Below are 23,530 nucleotides of genomic sequence, written 5' to 3'. Positions count from 1 at the left end.
ACTTGCTCCACGTAAAATTGTCACACTATGGTATTAGAGGGCACTCCCTCAACTACCTCAAGTCTTACCTCAGCAACAGAAGCCAATATGTGTACGCAAATGGGGCAAGCTCTTCCGCACAACCAATTACAGTTGGTGTCCCACAGGGAAGTGTCCTTGGCCCTCTTCTCTTTCTCCTATACATAAATGACCTACCAAATGCTTCGCAATTACTCAAACCCACACTTTTTGCAGATGACACCACATACGTCTTCTCTCACCCGAGCCCAGTCACGCTAGCCAATACTGTAAACACCGAATTACAGAAAATATCTACCTGGATGAGGACTAACAAACTTACACTAAACATTGACAAAACCTACTTCATTCAGTTTGGTAGCAGAGCTACAGATGTACCTCTTAACATAACGATAAACGGATCACCTATCACAAAGCTAACAGAGGGAAAATTCTTAGGAATCCACCTCGATAATAGACTCAAATTTCATACACATATACAACAAATTTCTAAGAAAATTCCCAAGACTGTAGGCATACTATCGAAGATACGGTACTATGTTCCACAGTCAGCCCTCCTGGCCCTTTATCACTCTCTTATTTACCCCTATCTCACCTATGGAATTTGTGCATGGGGCTCAACAACAACTAACCATCTCAGACCACTAATTACCCAACAAAAGGCTGCAGTTAGAATGATAACAAATTCTCATTACAGGCAGCACACTCCACCAATATTCAAAACACTCAACCTACTCACCATACAAAACATCCATACTTATTATTGCACTTATTACATACATAGAACACTTAACTCTGATATTAACCCTCCCCTCAAACATCTCCTTGCCAACCTCAACAGAACACATGACCATAATACAAGGCACAGATCACTCTTTGATGTTCCTCGTGTCCATCTCACGCTATGCAAAAACTCAATGCACATAAAAGGCCCTAAAATCTGGAATTCATTACCTGTAAATATAAAAGAAACACTACCTGTTTATAAATTCAAGTCTCTTCTCAAAGTTCACTTACTCACTCAAAACCAAATAAATACTGAATAACTGAACCATATAAATTGTATATCCTAAATGTTACTCACAATTATGTCACACAAATGTTAAACCTAACTTTGTTATTTTTTTAAATACACTACCTAACAGAATACTCCATTCTACTGAATGAACAGCAATGCATGCAACCATAGGACCTGTCTTTGTAATACTCATTTGTATTTTATAGTTATCTGTTTACAATAATGTCTTATCACTGATTTCATCATTGCTTAGTTAATCTTAAGTTAATTTTAAGCCAGCCCGTAATGCTATGCATATAAGTGGCTTTGGCATGCTGCTCTTACCTGTATTTTTTGTACCTCTGTTTGTATGCTAAAATGCTAAATGCAAAGGCCTCACCTAGATTACGCAGTTCAGTTCTGGTCTCCATTTTACAGAATGGATATAAATTCATTAGAAAACATTCAGCGATGAATGACAAAATTAATTCATTGCTTTAGAAATCTTCCATATGAAGAAAGATTGAAGTCCCTTAAATTACATTCACTTGTAAGACTAAGAATGAGGGGAGACATGATCGAAGTGTACAAGTGGAGAATGGGTATTAACAAAGGGCTAAAACCTTGGGTAGTTTCAAATTTAGGTTGGATAAATACATGAGTGAGAGGGGTTGGATTTGAGTGGGACTTGCACATGAGTTAATAGAATCTTATTCCTTGGGTAGAACTGAAAATTGAGTCGGGCAAATATTCTGTAAGTTGGATGGATTGTAAAGGACCTGCCTAGAATGGGCCAACAGGTCTGCTGCAGTGTTCCTCCTTTCTTCTGTTCTTAACCTGCCCACACAGTTCTCCCCACGGCCACATGCCTAAACCTACACCCCATGCCCTCACCTAGGCTATCTCGCCATGCCCTCACCCACACCTTACTTAATCTTTCACCCTAACATGCCATCCACACACCTAATCACTTAGTCACCCACCACTCTCATTACTGCCTACACCACTAACTGCACACTCTCCCAACCAGTCACACATCATCCACATGACCACCCACACTGGGCCACTGACACAATCACACCTTTTACCAACACCACTTCCCCACAGCTTCAAGGCCACATAGTTCCTTATGCCCACACCTTACTCATGCTTTCATGGACAACACACCCTAACACACTGTCCACACACCTAGTCACGTAGCCATCTATCACCCTCGTTACTGCCAGTCACCATCACACCACCTCATTGCTTCCAGTCTCTGCCCCTTCCACCTCCCAACTCCTCCACTGCTCAGCATTCTCCACCTCCCAACATCAGCCTCCGTCTCCTGCTTCCACTGCTCAGTCCCCATCTCCCATGCCAGCAGTTCCTCAATCCCCCATACCCCAAACTCCCTCACCACAACTGCTCTAACCCCTCATGTACACCCTAACCCCACACCCCTAACGCTTACCCCTCTTTTATAACCTCTATACAATTACAATGAGTGGGACAACCGAACAATAAGGCAACTCTGTCTACTAGCAGAGATGTGGATGTAGGATCTATGACTGACTCACATTACCACATTGACCTATAATTACATTCTCCAAATTTTTTTTTTTTTTTAATTTCAAAACCTAAAAAAAATTTGGTGATTTTTTTTGGGAGAGTCTAAGGAACATCACCCTATTTTTTCCTTATGTTCTTCAGTTCATTTTAGATGATTTTTTGACTATACAGTGGACCCTCGAGTTTCAGCAGCATCGAGTTTCGTGAAATTCGACCTTCGTCAAGTTTTTTTGGGAAAAATTTGGCCTTGAGTTTCGCGATTAGACTCGTGTTTCGGCGACCGTCCAGTACCCGTCCGCCCGTCACTGCGCACACCAAGTCAGTCTCCTACGCCATTCACGCTCAGTGTGCCATTGTTTACCAACACGTGACCATCACCCCGGGGTTCATACAATACATTTCATAATAATCCATTGTTTTTTGTGTTTGCAACTGCTAAATAAGTCATCATGGACCCAAGGAAAGCTAGTGCAAGCCCTTTAGTAAATAAAGTGAGGAACACGATCCAGAGGGATTTTGAAGGGTTTGAGGCAGACCCTGTCCCTGCCGACCCTCTGCCTGTTGTGGAAGGTGTTGTGGCATTGGGCAAGTCCATGGGGTTGGAGGTGAGTGACGGGGATGTGGAAGAGTTGGTGGAGGACCACAGGGAAGAGCTAACCACTGACGAACTGCAAGAGCTTCAACTGGAACAGCATCAGACCACAGCCGAGGAACTTGCTTCAGAGGAGGAGGAAAAGAGAGTGAAGGAAGTTCCTTCTTCAGTGATTAAGGACATGTGTGGAATGTGGAATGAGTTGCAAAGTTTTGTTGAAAAGTATCACCCTGACCAAGCTGAAACAAGCCATATCTGCAACATGTACAATGACAGTGTTGTGTCCCACTTCAGGGAAATCTTAAAGAAACACCAGAAAAAGACCTCTCTGGACAGATATTTTGTGCGACAGGGGTCCAGTGACTCTCAAGTTGTTCCCAGTGGCATTAAAAGAAGAGAAGTAACCCCAGATAAGGACTTGCTACCTAAAATCCTAATGGAAGGAGATTCTCCTTCCAAACAATAGTGTACACCTTCCTCCTATCCCCTCCTCCCATCTTCCATCCACCCAGAAGTCATCAGTAAAGGTAAGTGTAATATTATTATTTTTTATATGTATGTACTTGATTTCTCATTGATTTCAGTATATAAATCTTTATTTAATTTGAAAAAAAATATTTTATTTTAATATTTTTGGGTGTCTGGAACAGATTAATTTTATTTCCATTATTTCTTATGGGGAAAATGGTTTTGAGTTTCGTGAATTTCGACTTTCGGCAGGCTCTCTGGAACGAATTAATCACGAAACTCGGGGGGTCCACTGTATGCCATTTTCAGGAATTACCATGATAGTCAATTGTACATTTCTATCATAATTCTGTCTTACATTCTTATCCCTAATTTGTAATTACCCATATGTGTACTAACATTTATCACCTTGAACTTGTTTCATTCACTTTTAACTTCCTTTTTTAATACACCCTTTCCAAATTCTTTATCTCCCAGTAGCACTGTGTTATCCAGAAGCAAAAATTTTCAGAACCTACATTGGAAATCAGGTTTATCTTTAATACATATTTCAAACTAAGCCTCACCTTAATTTCACTAGAATCACTGCAAGTCAAGATTGTCTGTCGAGATTTTATTGTGAATGCTGCGGCAACACACGGCAGAAAGGAAGGATGGTTTGATAAAATATGATCCCATAATACCAGCCAATCACTGGATGACAAAACCTGTTGAGAAATATCCAGCTGAGATTATCTGAATAATAATTATAATGTTTATATTTTTCTTTTCCCTCCAATGATGAAAATTATGAAAGCCACTTATATGTTTCGAAAGAGAGCCTCATTTAGAATAAACACAGATGCCAAATTAATTAAAAACGTTAAATTATTACCATTTTTTAACACATTGGCTGTCTCCCACTGAGGTAGGGTGACCTGAAAAATAAGGACTTTCACTGCCATTCACTTTATCAATCTTCTCAGAGGAGTGCAGATATGACAGTTCAGGTGGCCCTCCAAACAGAAAATATCCTCTGCCCCTCTTTTAGAGTGCAAGCACTGTACTTCCCACCTCCGTGACACAAGTTCAGCTAAACTCACACGGTTACAGAGTGCTACTGCACACACACAACTGCCATAATATTAAAAATACACAATAATGACAAGTAGATGAGTAAGATTCATCCAGTAATGTATCTTTCTATATCCTAGGAAAGTTAGCATAGGCTCTAATGTGACCACAATGCAGATGAATCTCATACCAACATGGCTGTGGCAAGCTTGCTATGGTAGGATGAAAAATGGAGAAAGTAATGGGAAAATAGGAGGAAGGTAGAAAAGTTTAAGTGGCTTAATGACTCCAAGTGGAGGAAGAACAAATTTTGTTGTCGTCATTTCTGATAAGGTTCTTATCATTTCATGAGTCAATTTCTCAGTTTCCTGAAGACTGAGGCGAGTTACACTGCAACATTCTTTGTGTTATGAATGCTTTTTTTGAAGTTTGCTATCAGACCTTTGAAGATTTGTTGTAATTTATTAGAGCGAGCGAGTGTGTGTACTCACCTATTTGTGGTTGCAGGGGTCAAGTCATAGCTCCTGGCCCCACCTCTTCAGATTGCTACTAGGTCCTCTCTCTCCCTGCTCCACAAGCTATCAAACCTCATCTTAAGACTATCTATGGTTCCCACCTCCACTACATCACTTTCTAGGCTATTCCACTGCCTGACAACTATATGACTGAAGAAATACTTCCTAACATCCCTTTGACTCATCTGAGTCTTCAACTTCCAATTGTGACCCCTTGTTTCTGTGTCCCATCTCTGGAACATCCTGTCTTTGTCCACCTTTTCTATTCCGTGCAGTATTTTATATGTCATTATCATGTCTCCCCTGACCCTCCTGTCTTCCAGTGTCGTCAGGCCAATTTCCCTTAACCTTTCTTCGTAGGACATTCCCCTTAGCTCTTGTTGCAAACCTTTGCACTTTCTCTAATTTCTTGACATCTTTGACCAGGTGTGGATTCCAAACTGGTGCTGCACACTCCAGAATGGGCCTGATGTATACGGTGTACAGAGTCTTGAATGATTCCTTACTGAGGTATCAGAACTCTATCCTTAGGTTTGCCAGATGCCCATATGCTGCAGCAGTTATCTGATTGATGTACGCCTCAGGAGATGTGCTCGGTGTTATACTCACCAAGATCTTTTTCTTTGAGTGAGGTTTGCAGTCTTTGGCCACCTAGACTATACTCTGTCTGCGGTCTTCTTTGTCCTTCCCTGATCTTCATGATTTTGCATTTGGCAGGGTTAAATTCCAGGAGCCAGTTGCTGGACCAGGCTTGTAGCCTGTCCGGGTCGCTTTGTAGTCCTGCCTGATTCTCGACCGATTTGATTCTTCTCATTACCTTCACATCATCTGCAAACATGGACACTTCTAAGTCTATCCCTTTCATTATGTCATTCACATACACCAAAAACAGCACAGGTTCTAGGACTGACCCCTGTGGAACCCTGCTTGTCACAGGCGCCCATTCTGATACCTCATCACGTACAATGACTCGTTGTTACCTCAATGTCAGATATTCTCTGATCCATTGCAGTGCCTTTCCTGTTATGTGTGCCTGATCCTCTAGCTTTTGCATTAACCTCTTGTGAGGAACTGTGTCAAAGGCCTTTTTGCAGTCCAAGAAAATGCAGTCTATCCACCCCTCTCTCTCTTGTCTTACTTCTGTCACCTTGTAATAATGTTGGTAGAATTACTGACAATATGTAAAGTAAAAGGACCTAAGTGCAACTAATGTGACATTTTACTGTGGCAACGTTTCGCTATCCAGGAGCTTGTAGGTAACGGCTTGACAAAGCTCCTGGAGAGTGAAACATTGCCACAATAAAATGTCACATTAGTTGCACTTGAGTCCTTTTACTTTACATTCTGTCACCTTGTTACAAAACTCCAGTAGGTTTGTGACACAGGATTTTCCTTCCCTGAAACCATGCTGGTTGTCAATTATATGCTTGTTTCTTTCCAGGTGAAACATATAAGTGAACATATAAGTGAAACATATAAGTGAACAGTAGTATTTAGATAAGGCTAAAGAGGTTTTTGTGGCATTTATGGATTTGGAAAAGGCGTATGACAGGGTGGATAGGGGGGCAATGTGGCAGATGTTGCAGGTGTATGGTGTAGGAGGTAGGTTACTGAAAGCAGTGAAGAGTTTTTACGAGGATAGTGAGGCTCAAGTTAGAGTATGTAGGAAAGAGGGAAATTATTTCCCAGTAAAAGTAGGCCTTAGACAAGGATGTGTGATGTCGCTGTGGTTGTTTAATATATTTATAGATGGGGTTGTAAGAGAAGTAAATGCGAGGGTCTTGGCAAGAGGCGTAGAGTTAAAAGATAAAGAATCAAACATAAAATGGGAGTTGTCACAGTTGCTCTTTGCTGATGACACTGTGCTCTTGGGAGATTCTGAAGAGAAGTTGCAGAGGTTGGTGGATGAATTTGGTAGGGTATGCAAAAGAAGAAAATTAAAAGTGAATACAGGAAAGAGTAAGGTTATGAGGATAACAAAAAGATTAGGTGATGAAAGATTGGATATCAGATTGGAGCGGTGCACTTAGGAGTCTGTGGAGACAAAGAACTTTGTCCTTGGAGGCAAAGAGGGGAATGTATGAGAGTATAGTTTTACCAACGCTCTTATATGGGTGTGAAGCATGGGTGATGAATGTTGCAGTGAGGAGAAGGCTGGAGGCAGTGGAGATGTCATGTCTGAGGGCAATGTGTGGTGTGAATATAATGCAGAGAATTCGTAGTTTGGAAGTTAGGAGGAGGTGTGGGATTACCAAAACTGCTGTCCAGAGGACTGAGGAAGGGTTGTTGAGGTGGTTCGGACATGTAGAGAGAATGGAGCGAAACAGAGTGACTTCAAGAGTGTATCAGTCTCTAGTGGAAGGAAGGCGGGGTAGGGGTCGGCCTAGGAAAGGTTGGAGGGAGGGGGTAAAGGAGGTTTTGTGTGCGAGGGGCTTGGACTTCCAGCAGGCATGCGTGAGCGTGTTTGATAGGAGTGAATGGAGACAAATGGTTTTTAATACTTGATGTGCTGTTGGAGTGTGAGCAAAGTAACATTTATGAAGGGGTTCAGGGAAACTGGCAGGCCGGACTTGAGTCCTGGAGATGGGAAGTACAGTGCCTGCACTCTGAAGGAGGGGTGTTAATGTTGCAGTTTAAAAACTGTAGTGTAAAGCACCCTTCTGGCAAGACAGTGATGGAGTGAATGATGGTGAAAGTTTTTCTTTTTCGGGCCACCCTGCCTTGGTGGGAATCGACCAGTGTGATAATAAAAAAAAAAATAAATAAAAAACATGTATGTGTAGTGTGACCTAAGTGTAAGTAGAAGCTGCAAGACGTACCTGAAATCTTGCATGTTTAAGAGACAGAAAAAAGACATCAGTAATCCTACCATCATGTAAAACAATTACAGGATTCCGTTTTACACTCACCTGGCAGGACGGTAGTACCTCCCTGGGCGGTTGCTGTCTACCAACCTACTACCTACAACTCAACAGAGTTATCCCCCTATAATTTTTGCACTCTCTTTTGTCCCCTTTGCCTTTATACAAAGGAACTCTGCACGCTCTCTGCCAATCCCTAGGTACCTTACCCTCTTCCATACATTTATTAAATAATACCACCAACCACTCCAAAACTATATCCCCATCTGCTTTTAACATTTCTATCTTTATCCCATCAATCCCAGCTTCCTTACCCCCTTTCATTCTATCCACTGACTCATGAACTTCCTCTGCACTCACAACTGACTCTTCTTCACTCCTACAAGATGTTATACCTCCTTGCCCTATACACAAAATCACAGCTTCCCTATCTTCATCAACATTTAACAATTCCTCAAAATATTCCCTCCATCTTCCCGATACCTCTAACTCTCCATTTAATAACTCTCCTCTTCTGTTTTTAACTGACAAATCCATTTGTTCCCTAGGCTTAATCAACTTGTTAATCTCACTCCAAAACTTTTTCTTATTTTCAACAAAATTTGTTGATAACATCTAACCCACTCTCTCATGTGCTCTCTTTTTACATTGTTTAACCACTCTCTTAACATCTCTTTTTTTCTCCATATACTCTTCCCTCCTTGCATCACTCCTACTTTGTAAAAACCTCTCAGTTTTAATTAAACCAAAAACACTTGCAGTTTTTTTCCTCATTATGCACTGCCTGCTGCAGGATTTCCTTTATGTGGTGCACACTTACCACAAAGACCCCTTCTCTCATATCCAGACCCAAATTTACTGCTCACAGCTTATCTGAATGAGCTTACCTCATGGCGTAGTACAACGGCACCAACAGTGACCTCAAACCCGTAGTACTACGGTACGGACAATGAAAGGGTTAAGATAAATGCTTCAAAATGCAGGAGGGCCCTGCTTATATAGCAGGTTAGGTTCCAGGCTACAGCTGTAAAGTGAAAATTGCTGCAAAGTGAAATGCATATAAAAGCCTGATAACATGTTTACACTATCATATATTAAGTGAGCAACAGAATTAGGTCTTAAAAAATGCACATACAGTACACACATTACTTACCTTAAAATATTTTCTTACTTAGCTTATAGTGAGTGGTGAATATATTTAATGTAGGTAGCCTGAATTAATGAAGAATGGGTATAACCAAAAACCACAGTATTAGTGAAATGCTGTAAAGCCAGGCCTTCCTAATCTCAGGTACAGTATTTGATAATAAAAGAGATGTAAAGTGATAATAAAAAAACATTTGAAGGTCCAGATAGCATTAGATAATGAAACAGCTTTTTAATTTCAATATGGGAGCACAATTTGTCCTCTAAGCAAACCTGAGATCAAATGTAAATCAAAGTTCAAGAAAATATAATGTAAGGAATAAAAGTTGACAGTTGCAATTCATAATGTAACTTTTTTAATACAAGCATTTTCCAGCATGCGTGCGTGAGCATGTTAGATAGGAGTGAATAGAGATGAATGGTTTTTGGGACCTAATGAGCTGTTGGAGTGTGAGCAGGGTACTATTTAGTAAAGGATTCAGGGAAACCGGTTATTTTTATATAGCCGGACTTGAGTACTGGAAATGGGAAGTACAATGCCTGCACTTTAAAGAAGGGGTTTGGGATATTGGCAGGTTGGAGGGATATGTTATATTTGAGAGATTTTTATCTTTGCATATGCTTCTAAACTGCTGTATCTGGGTGCCTCTGCAAAAACAGTGATTATGTGTGAGTGAGGTGAAAGTGTTGAATGATGATGAAAGTATTTTCTTTTTGGGGATTTTCTTTCTTTTTGGGTCACCGTGCCTCAGTGGGAGACGGCCAACTTGTTGAAAAAAAAAAAAAATCCCAACAAGGTAGGGTGACTGCAAAATAATTTTTTTTTTCAACAAGTCAGCCTTTCCAGAGGTGCATGAATATTGTAAAGGAAATCATAATTAATTAGACTGCAATAACTCTTGCTTGAATATTATGTCAATATCTAACATTCATGTGTGAGTATATTAGAATGGAGTGAATGGAAACAAGTGCATTTATGGGATTTTTATTTTCAACATGCCCGCCATCTTCCACAGAGGCAGGGTGATTCAAAAACAAAAAGAACACTTCATAAAGATTTTCTTCCTTTTACAGGATCTATTATGTATAAAGTCATTCATGGAAATTGGTTAGCTGGACATAGGTTACTAAGTTGGGGTGTACAGTATTTGCACTCTGAAGAATGAGTGAAAATGTTGTAGTTCAGTAGATCATTGGAACTGTGATATCCATGCAGTCTGGCAAGACAGCTACAGAATGTGTGATGAAGAAAGTGTTATTTTCTCTGGGTCATCTTACATTGGTGGGAAATGGCAAATGTGTTAAAAAAAATTATCAGTCTTACTTTATCCTTGCATAAATTTTACGGAAGATGTAAAGTGTCAAAGGAAGCTATAATAATTTTACTTACTCTCCTGTATGATTAAGTAAACTAGAAAATTGCAAAGCAACATAATTGTGATTGTTAACATGAACTGTACTTACTTTAGAAAATGCACTGGTAAGCAAAGACCAAGCATAGTCTTCAGCTGTCACTTTAAGTTTTATAAGATGAGTCAACAATGAAGGATCTGCCACACTTATGATTTGCTCTATCACATTGAGTACTGTTATCCCAGGTTCTGGCCAAAATTCGAACCATAAACAACACCAATTCACTGCAATGACATTGTACAGTATAACATAAATTTACTGAGTCTTACAAATTGTCTATATGCTATACGTATAATATAATATAATATAATATTTTTAATTGCTATACCATTCCCTAAGATGTGACCACAATACTCAACTTAACATTCAGTTACATGACGTCCTAATAAAAAAAAAAAAAAAGATTCACGAAAATTTAGACATGTGTAAACATCTGGGTGTCTTTATTGTAGATGTTTCGCCACCCAGTGGCTTTATCAATACAGATTCTAGGACATAATTTGAAGACAGTAGAACTACTGTATATACAAAAGATGAGGTAATCAGTCCCTCAGCCTTGGAGTTGGTGTGAAGAGCACCGTAGTTGTGTAGATTCTGGAGCACAGGCAAGGAGGCTGGCGCTTATATACTAATCGTCAGGTGGAAAGGGACGGGTAGCAGAAGAGGGCATAGTCACTGATAGGCGGGATTCCCCAGTGGAAGTAGGTCATACCCAAAATGATGAGTAAACTCTACTGTCTTCAAATTATGTCCTAGAATCTGTATTGATAAAGCCACTGGATGGCAAAATGTCTACAATAAAGGTACTCAGATGTTTGCACATGTGTATAAATTTTCATCTTGTCAGTATTGTTTACCATTCTTGTACAAAAAGATTCATGATTTAGGTTCCCAACATTCCTTATAAGTTTAGAATTTGTAAATACTCTACGGGTATCACTTAATTCTATTCGTGTAATAAATTTTGGGCTCAGTGTGTGTTTCACAGAACATATTTTTATAAATATTGCTCTAACTGGGTTAATATTGATATTCAAGGGAAAGGATGCCCAGAAAGAGAAGATATTTGTACTCAGAAAATCCAATGAGAATATTTTTAATCAGTTTTATGGTTAGCTTTGAATTTAGGAGCCAAAAGTCCAGCCCCCTCCACCAAAAAATGTCACAAAAAACTTGCAAATTACTGAAGCTTTTAGCAAGATACCCTTCAGTAAAACTGTGTAATCAAAGCATGTGAATTAAGAAGCTCACAAATTATGGGATAGACGGATTGTATTTACTGTTAGGTGACAAAGGGTAACAGGTGTAAGAAGGGTCGAGTTACCTTACATGTCTTGAATGGATTATAATCCAGGATCTTTTGGCTGTGAGCTACATATACACAAACACGCAAGTTCACTTACTAATAATTGTAAGCGTCACTTCAAAACACAGGAGGGGGTTACTGTGGAACATCTTGATGAATGGAAACACAAATTCAGGCAGATAATCCACGCTAGCCAGGAAGGGTGCCCAATGAGTAAGACAAGACAGTGTTCTGAATAAGAGAAATATATTAAGAGTGTACATACACATCAGAAAACACATTCTAAGTAATCTATCTGTCCTTAAAATACTCCATATAGCAAAAAGTTCTGTATGCTCATTGAAACCAATGCACTACTAATAATTTTGAGAAACATACACAATAATATTCTTTCTTCTTTCAACGTACCAGCCGTATCCCACTGAGGTGGGGTGGCCCAAAAGAAAAAACTAAAGTTTCTCCTTTTAAATTTAGTAATATATACAGGAGAAGGGGTTACTAGCCCCTTGCTCCCGGCATTTTAGTCGCCTCTTACGACACGCATGGCTTACAGAGGAAGAATTCTGTTCCACTTCCCCATGGAGATAAGAGGAAATAAACAAGAACAAGAATTAGAAAGAAAATAAAAGAAAACCCAGAGGGGTGTGTATATATATGCTTGTACATGTATGTGTAGTGTGACCTAAGTGTAAGTAGAAGTAGCAAGACTTACCTGTAATCTTGCATATTTATGAGACAGACAAAAGACACCAGCAATCCTACCATCATGTAAAACAATTACAGGCTTTCGTTTTACACTCACTTGGCAGGACGGTAGTACCTCCCTGGGCGGTTGCTGTTTACCAACCTACTACCTACAACACAATAATATATTTTGAATAAATAATGCATTTCTGATTAAGGGCTTTGAGGGTTCCAAAGTGGAATATGTCATACACCCATTACATCAAAAGCTCACTTCTCTTGATTCTAGCAAGATTTACCTTGCAGATCAGCACTCAACTACAGGCTTCCTTTTTTTTTTTTTTCAACATGTTGGCTGTCTCCCACAAAGGCAAGGTGACCCAAAAAGAAAGAAAATCCCCAAAAAGGAAATACTTTCATCATTCAACACTTTCACCTCACTCATACATAATCACTGTCTTTGCAGAGGTGCTCAGATACAACAGTTTAGAAGTCCCTCCAAACTGTCAATATCCCAAACCCCTCCTTTAAAGTGAAGGCATTGTACTTCCCATTTCCAGGACTCAAGTCCAGCTAACCGGTTTCACTAAATCCCTTCACTAAATATTACCCTGCTCACACTCCAACAGCTTGTCAGGTCCCAAAAACCATTCGTCTCCATTCACTCCTATCTAACACACACACGCACACACACACACACACACACGCTTCCTAGAAGTCCAAGCCCCTCAACCACAAAACCTCTTTTACCCCTTCCCTCCAACCTTTTTGAGGATGACCCCTACCCCACCTTCCTTCCCCTACAGATTTATATGCTCTCCAAGTCATTCTACTTTGATCCATTCTCTCTAAATGACCAACCACCTCAACAACCCCTCTTCAGCCTTCTGACTAATACTTTTAGTAACCCCACACCTCCTCTAATTTCAACACTCCGAATTCTCTGCATTATATTTACACCACACATTGCCCTTAGACACGACATCTCCATTGCATCCAGCTGCCCCCGCTGCAGCATTTACAACCCAAGCTTCACACCCATATAAGAGTGTTGGTATCACTATACTTTCATACATTCCCTCCTTTGCCTACATAGACAACGTTTTTTGTCTCCACACATGCCTCAACGCATCACTTACCTTTTTTCCTTCATCAATTCTATGGTTAACCTCATCCTTCATAAACCCATCTGCTGACAAGTCAGCTCCCAAATATATGAAAACATTCACTTCTCCCATACTCCCTCTCTCCAATGTGATATCCAATTTTTCTTTATCTAAATCATTTGATACCCTCATCACCTTACTCTTATCTATGTTCACTTTCAACTTTCTACCTTTACACACACTCCCAAACTCATCCACTAACCTTTGTAACTTTTCTTTAGAATCCCCCATAAGCACAGCATCATCAGCAAAAAGTAACTGTGTCAACTCCCAATCTGTATTTGATTCCTCATAATTTAATCCCACCCCAACACCCTAGCATTTACTTCTTTTACAAAAACATCTATAACTATATTAAACAATCATGGTGACATTACACATCCCTGTCTAAGACCTGCTTTTACTGGGAAGTAATCTCCCTCTCTAATACACACTCTAACCTGAGCCTCACTATCCTCATAAAAACTCTTTACAGCATTTACTAACTTACCACCTATTCCATACACCTGCAACATCTGCCACATTGCTCCCCTATCCACTCATATCATATGCCTTTCCTAAATCCATAAATGCAATGTAAACTTCCCTACCTTTATCTACTGTTCACATATATGCTTCAATGTAAACACTTGATCTACACATCCCCTACCCACTCTAAAGCCTCCTTGCTTATATGCAATCCTACTCTCTGTCTTTACCTGCAAGTCTTTCAATGATAACCCTACCGTACACTTTTCCTGATATACTCAGTAAACTTATTCCCCTATAATTTTTACAATCTATTTTGTCCTCCTTCCTTTTATATAAAGGAACTATACATGCTCTCTGCCAATCCCAAGGTACCTTCCCCTTTTTCACACATTTATTAAACAAAAATACCAACCACTCTAACACCATATCCCCCCCTGCTTTTAACCCTTTGTTTCGGTCGTATATATACTTCTTACGCGCCACTGTTTCTGACGTATTTATACGCATAAATTCTAGCAGCTTCAAATCAAGCGGGAGAAAGCTGGTAGGCCCACATGTGAGAGAATGGGTCTGTGTGGTCAGTGTGCACCACAAAAAAAATCCTGCAGCATGCAGTGCGTAATGAGAAAAAACTCTGAAAGTTTTTTTGGATTAAATCGCCAACTTTGAGGTGTATTTTCGTGTAGTATTATCGTTGTATTCTCATTTTCATGGTCTCAGGTGATAAAATGGAAAACATATTACAGAAGTAGAGACGATTTTGATTACTTTCACGATGAAAACGACCTTGAAATTGAGCTCAAACTAGCGGAAATGTTCGATTTTTACCAATGTTCAAGAGTAAGCAAATCACAACACACGTCCAATACACCTCAACTGGGGAGTCTAATATTCTTTCACAAGTGCACTGATATTATTTATACTATATTTACAATAATGCAGTACTCTGCATAACAGTAAATTTTGTATTTTTTTGTATGAATAAAAAATCAAAATAGAAAGCAAATAAGAGGGGCCTAGAGACGTGACTAATGAACAGAGGATATGTTATTTTAGTGACAAGAATGTCTACACTGTTTATTCTGGACCCTATTTTGAAATTGGCATCTTTTTTAATTTGCATGAAATTGGCGAAATTGCCAATTTCTGACCAGTTTATTGGGTAGTTCAAATTGGTAAAAGGGCAGTTTCTTGTACTCAACTGATAGAAAAAATGAAGTTCTAAAGAAATAGCTATGAGTTTGGTCAACTGGAACAATGGAATTGGCCAAAAACAGGGCTCAAAGTCGGCAAAATCGCCAATGCATATATATGTCGCCGAGACCGCTAACTTCGCGGGAGCATAATTCCATAGGTTTTCGACCAAATTTCGTACTTTTGGGAAAAGATTCTCTATCATTTCATAAGAATTTTTTTTTTTTTTTTCCAAAAATTTATTGACACAGAATGACGGTTTCAGAAAGGGGCCTGCGACAGTCAAAGGGTTAACATTTCTGTCATGATCCCGTCAGTTCCAGCTGCTTTACCCCCTTTCATTCTATATAATGCCTCAAGCACCTCCCCCACACTCACATCTTGATCTTCTTCACTCTTAAAAGATGTTATACCTCCTCAAAATATTCCCACCATCTACCCAATACCTCCAGCTCCCCCATCTACTAACTCCCCTACTCTGTTTTTAACTGACAAATCCAGTCATTCCCTAGGCTTTCTTAACTTGTTTATCTCACTCCAAACTTTTGTCTTATTATCATCAAAATTTCTTGACAGTGCCTCTCCCACTCTATCTTCTGTTCTCCTTTTGCATTCTCTCACCACTCTCTTCACCTTTCTTTTACTCTCCATATACTCTGCTCTTCTTGTAACACTTCTGCTTTGTAAAAACTTCTCATAAGCTACCTTTTTCTCTTTCATCACACCCTTTACTTCATCATTCCACCGATCACTCCTCTTTCCTCCTGCACCCACCCTCCTATAGCCACAAACTTCTGCCCCACATCCTAATACTACTGCATTTTTAAAAATATTCCAACCCTCTTCAACCTCCCCCACTACTCATACTTGCACTAGCCCACCTTTCTGCCAATGGATGCTTATATCTCACCCAAACTTCCTCCTCCCTTAGTTTATACACTTTCACCTCTCTCTTACTTGTTGTTGCCATATTCCTTTTGTCCCATCTACCTCTTACTCTAACTGTAGCAATGACTAAATAATGATCTGATATATCAATTGTCCCTCTATATACAGTAAATTGAATATAAAGATTGTTTACATAACCCTAAGCATATGCAGTTCATATACAAAGTTTGAGTTTCAGTAAAATATACATGGTATACTTTCTGCAGTGGGCTCCTAAGAATATGTTACACATTTCTTCTTTCTTTCAACACACCGGCCGTATCCCACCAAGGCAGGGTGGCCCAAAAAGAAAAACAAAAGTTTCTCTTTTAAATTTAGTAATTTATACGGGAGAAGGGGTTACTAGCCCCTTGCTCCCGGCATTTTAGTCGCCTCTTACAACACGCATGGCTTACAGAGGAAGAATTCTGTTCCACTTCCCCATGGAGATAAGAGGAAATAAACAATAACAAGAACTAGAAAGAAAATAGAAGGATACCCAGAGGGCTGTGTGTATATATATGCTTGTATATGTATGTGTAGTGTGACCTAAGTGCAAGTAGAAGTAGCAAGACATACCTGAAATCTTGCATGTTTATGAGACAGACAAAAGACACCAGCAATCCTACCATCATGTAAAACAATTACAGGTTTTCGTTGTACACTCACTTGGCAGGACGGTAGTACCTCCCTGGGCGGTTGCTGTTTACCAACCTACTACCTAGGATGTTATAGATTTTTTTTTTTTTTTTTTTTTTTTTTTTTTTTTCAACAAGTCGGCCGTCTCCCACCGAGGCAGGGTGACCCAAAAAAGAAAGAAAATCCCCAAAAAGAAAATACTTTCATCATCATTCAACACTTTCACCACACTCGCACATTATCACTGTTTTTGCAGAGGTGCTCAGAATACAACAGTCTAGAAGCATAAACATATAAAGATACACAACATATCCCTCCAAACTGCCAATATCCCAAACCCCTCCTTTAAAGTGCAGGCATTGTACTTCCCATTTCCAGGACTCAAGTCCGACTATATGAAAATAACCGGTTTCCCTGAATCCCTTCACTAAATATTACCCTGCTCACACTCCAACAGATCGTCAGGTCCCAAGTACCATTCGTCTCCATTCACTCCTATCTAACACGCTCACGCACGCTTGCTGGAAGTCCAAGCCCCTTACCCACAAAACCTCCTTTACCCCCTCTCTCCAACCCTTTCGAGGACGACCCCTACCCCGCCTTCCTTCCCCTATAGATTTATATGCTTTCCATGTCATTCTACTGTGATCCATTCTCTCTAAATGACCAAACCACCTCAACAACCCCTCTTCTGCCCTCTGACTAATACTTTTATTAACTCCACACCTTCTCCTAATTTCCACACTCCGAATTTTCTGCATAATATTTACACCACACATTGCCCTTAAACAGGACATCTCCGCTGCCTCCAACCGTCTCCTCGCTGCTGCATTTACCACCCAAGCTTCACACCCATATAAGAGTGTTGGTACTACTATACTTTCATACATTCCCTTCTTTGCCTCCATAGATAACGTTTTTTGACTCCACATATACCTCAACGCACCACTCACCTTTTTTCCCTCATCAATTCTATGATTAACCTCATCCTTCATAAATCCATCCGCCGACACGTCAACTCCCAAGTATCTGAAAACATTCACTTCTTCCATACTCCTCCTCCCCAATTTGATATCCAATTTTTCTTTATCTAAATCATTTGACACCCTCATCACCTTACTCTTTTCTATGTTCACTTTCAACTTTCTACCTTTACACACATTCCCAAACTCATCCACTAACCTTTGCAATTTTTCTTTAGAATCTCCCATAAGCACAGTATCATCAGCAAAAAGTATTTATTTATATTTATAGATTTATTTATATTAATTTACAGTTAAGATCTGTTTACCAGTATTGAGATTTGTTTTTTACTAAATTAACTGTTTCCTTACTGAAGTAGAGAAGCCACAGAAGCAACGTTTCCTCTTTTTGAGTTATCCTACCTTGATATGAAAATGGCCTTAGGTGGTAAAAATAATGCAAATTGTATCTTAAAAATTATCAAACAGATTTTAAGCATAAATTATACATTATGTGGCAGCATTGGTGAAGTGATGGTAATATAAATTTCATTAAAAATTAAACAAATAGATAATGCAAGAGTAAGTACATTGGTGGTGAATGTCAAATTCAACCCAGGAGACAAATTTAATGATAAATATGCAGCAGCATCCAAATGATAACTTAGGTTTCATTTAATACACCTTTTATAATTTATGTAAACATTTAATTTCTTCTTTTTCTTTTTTAGTAAGCTATAAGGGAAAAGGAGTTACTAGCTCACTGCTCTTGGCATTTTAGTCGACTTTTACAACACACACAGCTTACGGAGGAAAGATTCTTATTCCACTTCCCCATAGATATGAAAGGAAAAGTAATAAGAACAAGAACTAGTAAGATAAAATCAAAGAAAATTCAGATGAGTGTGTATACATAAACATGTACATGCATGTGTAGTGTAATCTAAGTGTAAGTAGAAGTAGCCAGACATACCTGAAATCTTGCATGCTTATGAGACGGAAAAAACACACCAGTAATCCTACCATCATGTAAAACAACTACAGGCTTCCATTTTACACTCACTTGGTAGACCGGTAGTACCTCCCTGGGCGGTTGCTGTCTACCAACCTACTACCATAAGTGAATGTTTTCAGATATTTGAGAGCTGACTTGTCAGCAGATGGGTTTATGAAGGATGAGGTTAACCACAGAACTGATGAAGGAAAAAAGGTGAGTGGTGTGTTGAGGTATCTGTGGGGACAAAACACGTTATCCATGGAGGCAAAGAAGGGAATGTACAAAAGTATAGTGGTACCAACACTCTTATATGGGTGTGAAGCTTGGGTTGTAAATGCTGCAGTGAGGAGGTGGCCACAGGCAGTGGAGATGTCGTGTCTAAGGGCAATGTGTGGTGTAAATATTTTGCAGAGAATTCATAGTGTGGAAATTAGGAGGTGTGGAGTTACTAAAAGTATAAGTCAGAGGGCTGAAGACGGGTTGTTGAGGCCATTTACAGAATGGAGCAATGTAGAATGACTTGGAGAGCGTATTAATCTGTAGGGGAAGGAAGGCGGGGTAGGGGTTGTCCTCAAAAAGGTTGGAGGGAGGGGGTAAAGGAGGTTTTGTGGGCAAGAGGTTAGATTTCCAGCAAGCGTGCGTGAGCGTGTTAGATAGGAGTGAATGGGAGTGAATTGGGTGTGAGCAGGGTAATATTCTGTGAAGGGATTCAGGGAAACCGGTTAACTGGACTTGAGACCTGGAAATGGGAAGTACAATGCCTGCATTTTAACCCTTAAATGGTACAAACTCCAAACATATATATTCTTGTACTCAAATTGTCACAAACACACTGACAGGTGGACATTTACACCTGCCTTGGTCATTTACTATTGTACTGGAATATAAACAAAGTATTTATAGGTCCCAGCAATGTTTTGGAGGGAGGGAGGGAGGGGAGGGAGGGAGGGGAGGGGAGGGAGGGAGGAGAGGGGAGGGAGGGGAGGGAGGGGAGGGAGGGGAGGGAGGGGAGGGAGGGGAGGGAGGGAGGGAGGGAGGGGAGGGAGGTAGGGAGGGGAGGGGAGGGAGGGGAGGGAGGGGAGGGGAGGGAGGGGAGGGAGGGGAGGGAGGGGAGGGGAGGGAGGGGAGGGAGGGGAGGGAGGGGAGGGGAGGGAGGGGAGGGAGGGGAGGGAGGGGAGGGGAGGGAGGGGAGGGAGGGGAGGGAGGGGAGGGAGGGGAGGGAGGGGAGGGGAGGGAGGGGAGGGAGGGGAGGGAGGGGAGGGAGGGGAGGGAGGGGAGGGAGGGGAGGGAGGGAGGGAGGGAGGGAGGGAGGGAGGGAGGGAGGGAGGGGAGGGAGGGAGGGAGGGAGGGAGGGAGGGAGGGAGGGGAGGGAGGGGAGGGAGGGGAGGGAGGGGAGGGAGGGGAGGGAGGGAGGGAGGGAGGGAGGGAGAATACCTAATAATAATAATAGGTAATAATAACTTCCCTTGAAGCATGAAAAACAAAGTCCACCCCTGACAGTGACATGATAAGTTGAGATAACATCTGATAAGAGCTGATGTTTGATGAGCATACATGAGGGTGGGAGAGGGTGCAGCTGATAAGAAAAGATTAGAGGTGACATTTGATGAGCATCGCCCTCACTTTGTTTTGGCTGGTACACAAACATTTCTGTCTGTATTTGTCTGTCTGTCAAGCTCCCTGTCTATCCATCTAGCTCTCTGTCTCAGAGAGAGCCACAAGACTGCATCATCACCTTTACTCACATCTTCAAGCAGAGAATAGCACTTTGTCTGGATTTTTTGGGTTATCTTAGGTAATTTATACTACGTATACTTGTACTTATGTGTACCTGTGAGACAGAGATAGACAGAGACAGACTGAAAGAGATAGACAGACAAAGTCAGAGACAGATAGACAAAGGCAGAGACAGACAGATAGACAGAGACAGACACAGATAGAGACAGACAGACACAGATAGAGACAGATAGACAGAGACAGAGACAGACAGAGATAGACAGAGATTGGCAGACCCTAAAATTGGGATTAACATCACTTTCCTCTTAAAAGGGGAGTGTTAATATGACATTACATCAGTGAATCCTTGGTGTTTGGTGCACTGTTTGCTCTAGCTGGGGCTCAATTTAACTGGCGCTCCCACAAGGTACTAAGTGGTCCCAGATTTTTTTAATACTGCGCACAGCACACCGAGTGTTAAGACCCATTCTATGCTGACCAGGCATCTCAGGCCAATCGTGCCAAATTTGGAGGCAGGAAAATTAAAACATAACGTTTGGGCTACGCACGCTTGGACCGTTTAGGGGTTAAAGGAGGGGTTTGGGATATTGGCAGTTTGGAGGAACATGTAAACTGTCATATCTGGGTGCCTCTGCAAAGACAGTGATTATGTATGAGTGATGGTGAAAGTGTTGAAGGATGATGAAAGTTTTTTCTTTCTTTTGGGTCATCCTGCCTCAGTGAGAAATGGCTGACGTGTTAAAAAAAAAAATTTTAGTTTCACCTACCCTTGGAGAGCTCTGAAGAGTGCTCCATCAGGCAGCTCCAGAACCTCTTGTAGCCCTTCAAATGCTGTGTGGGTTCCTTTATCTAGCAGTGAACTGAACACTGAGTAGTTGCGTGGAACTTCAAGCACAGACAACCATATCAAGGTTCTATATTTCTCTGGGTATGCTTTGAATTCCTGGAGAATCTTGTACCATTTATTTTTGTCAAGTAGTTCCTAAAAAATATAAAACAAACAATGTTTTATGATACTATCTGACAACACACTAATCACACACATTTTCATGAAAGAGTGCTATTTATATCACAATTTAGCTGGAGAGAGAATATGAGCTTGTAATTGTTGCCAGGATTTGAGTCCTGGAAGTGGGAAGTACTGTACCCATACTCTAAAGAAGGGGTGGGAATACATGCTGTTTGGAGGGACATCTGAACTGTGATATCTATGTGCCTATGGCAAGACAGTGATAGTGTGAATGATGGTGAAAGTGCTTCTTTTTCAGATTGCCCTATCTCGGTGAGAGACAGCTAGTGTGTTAAAAAAAAAAAAAATCTACAGCCATGTATATAATGGTGATTACTCTTCTATTACAGTAAGACCAATCTATAGTGACCCTTTATTGCTTAAATTCATCACAATGTAGTTCAAAAAAAGTGCCCCACAAACATATCTCAAAAGTTCAAAAATTTGTTAAAGAACAACTGAGCTCTCCACGATTTTAAAATCAACAGCCTTTGGCTTAACAACAAAATCATGATAAGGAAGAGGAGTAACAACTTACACCACAAATGAAATGTAAGACTACTTGTCTGTGACAAGATCACAACTTTTATCCCTTTGAGTCAGTCTAATATGGAGAGAAGACTTAAGCTGAAATGGTATATGGAGCAAGTGATATAGCTATGTCAGTTGTGTTTAGTAAGGCATTATAGAATACAGTATATTGCCACCCAGAGACAACCTTCACCTACTGATAACTCTTCATCAACATCTACAAAAGAACTAGTCATCTACCTGGGTTCTGCAGACTGACAACAACTCCCTTTTACTAGATATCCTGCTATGACAGGAGATGGCTTCCAAAATGTGAGTTAAGTTGTATTGTACATTATATTATTATTTTAACAAAAAAATACAAAATTGTTGAGGGGAAGGGATGAAATTTAGGATTTTTGGAATGTCATATACTTTACATTAAGCAGATTTAGGCTGGTAGTGGATTTTCAGGAATGTAACTAGTACTGTACCAGGAGAGTATTTAATGTACCTCGAGCCCAGATATTTAGGGATGAAAGGTGATCACTCAACTTATCTTGCTGCCCTATCTTCTTTCTAATCTTTCTTATGTTCCTCATTCTCTTTACTCCTTCTCCTCTTTTCTCCTCATCCCACTGTTAACTCTGGCAGAAAGAGAAAGCTTTTCCCTGCAGTGTTCAATGGGCAGGTGTTATGCTCTCCACCTACAACATGTGGCCACTACCTTCCTCCATTACTACTTTCTCCTCCTGCCATATACATCTACAGTGATTCATTTCTTAAGTGAGACACTATTATCATCACCAACATTGACATATCACTAATATTTACCCACAGAAATTTAAAAAAAGAATGCTCTTTTGGTGATGAGAGAAAACTTAATGTACTATAGCAGCTAACTAAACACAGACATAATAATGTTAAATTATCTGAAAATTTGACCAAACGGAAATCACGATTGGCAATGATTTGAAATAAGAACGAGTGAAATATTAAGCCAGTATTTACACAGAGCCAAACAACACAGCAAAAGAAGCAACTCCATGGCATGGGTCTACTAAAATTACAGGTTACTGTTGCTATAAACTACTGGAATAGAAACTTAAGAATAATTTTTTTTTCAACAAGCTGGCCATCTCTCACAGAGGCAGGATGACCCAAAAAAGAAATTAATACTTTTGCCATCATTCACACACAATCACTGCCTGTGCAGATATGACAGTTCAGATGTCACTCCAAACAGCAAATATCCCAAACCCCTCCTTTAAAGTGCAGGCATTGTACTTCCCACCTCCAGTACTAAGTCCAGCA

General features: G+C 40.3%; 1 protein-coding gene across 8 annotated transcripts in view; it reads right to left on the bottom strand.

The window, feature by feature from the left end:
• The window catches only part of LOC128684165 (TBC1 domain family member 31), a 132,138-nt gene that overhangs the window by 33,447 nt on the left and 75,161 nt on the right, over positions 1 to 23,530 (bottom strand). For 7 of the 8 annotated variants that reach the window (XM_070094980.1, XM_053770291.2, XM_070094982.1 and 4 more), the window contains 4 exons: positions 21,465 to 21,679; positions 12,018 to 12,151; positions 10,666 to 10,838; positions 4,193 to 4,333 (listed from right to left, as the gene is read on the bottom strand). In XM_070094980.1, the coding sequence (XP_069951081.1) occupies positions 4,193 to 4,333; positions 10,666 to 10,838; positions 12,018 to 12,151; positions 21,465 to 21,679 (663 nt within the window). The remainder of the gene's footprint in view (positions 1 to 4,192; positions 4,334 to 10,665; positions 10,839 to 12,017; positions 12,152 to 21,464; positions 21,680 to 23,530) is intronic. The other variant, XM_070094991.1, reaches the window with a different exon arrangement.

Source organism: Cherax quadricarinatus, chromosome 4 (genome assembly GCF_038502225.1).
Source record: "Cherax quadricarinatus isolate ZL_2023a chromosome 4, ASM3850222v1, whole genome shotgun sequence".
NCBI classification, from domain to species: Eukaryota; Metazoa; Arthropoda; class Malacostraca; order Decapoda; family Parastacidae; genus Cherax; species Cherax quadricarinatus.
Note: the sequence above shows the minus strand (reverse complement) of the source record. Positions and strands in the feature narration are given on the sequence as shown.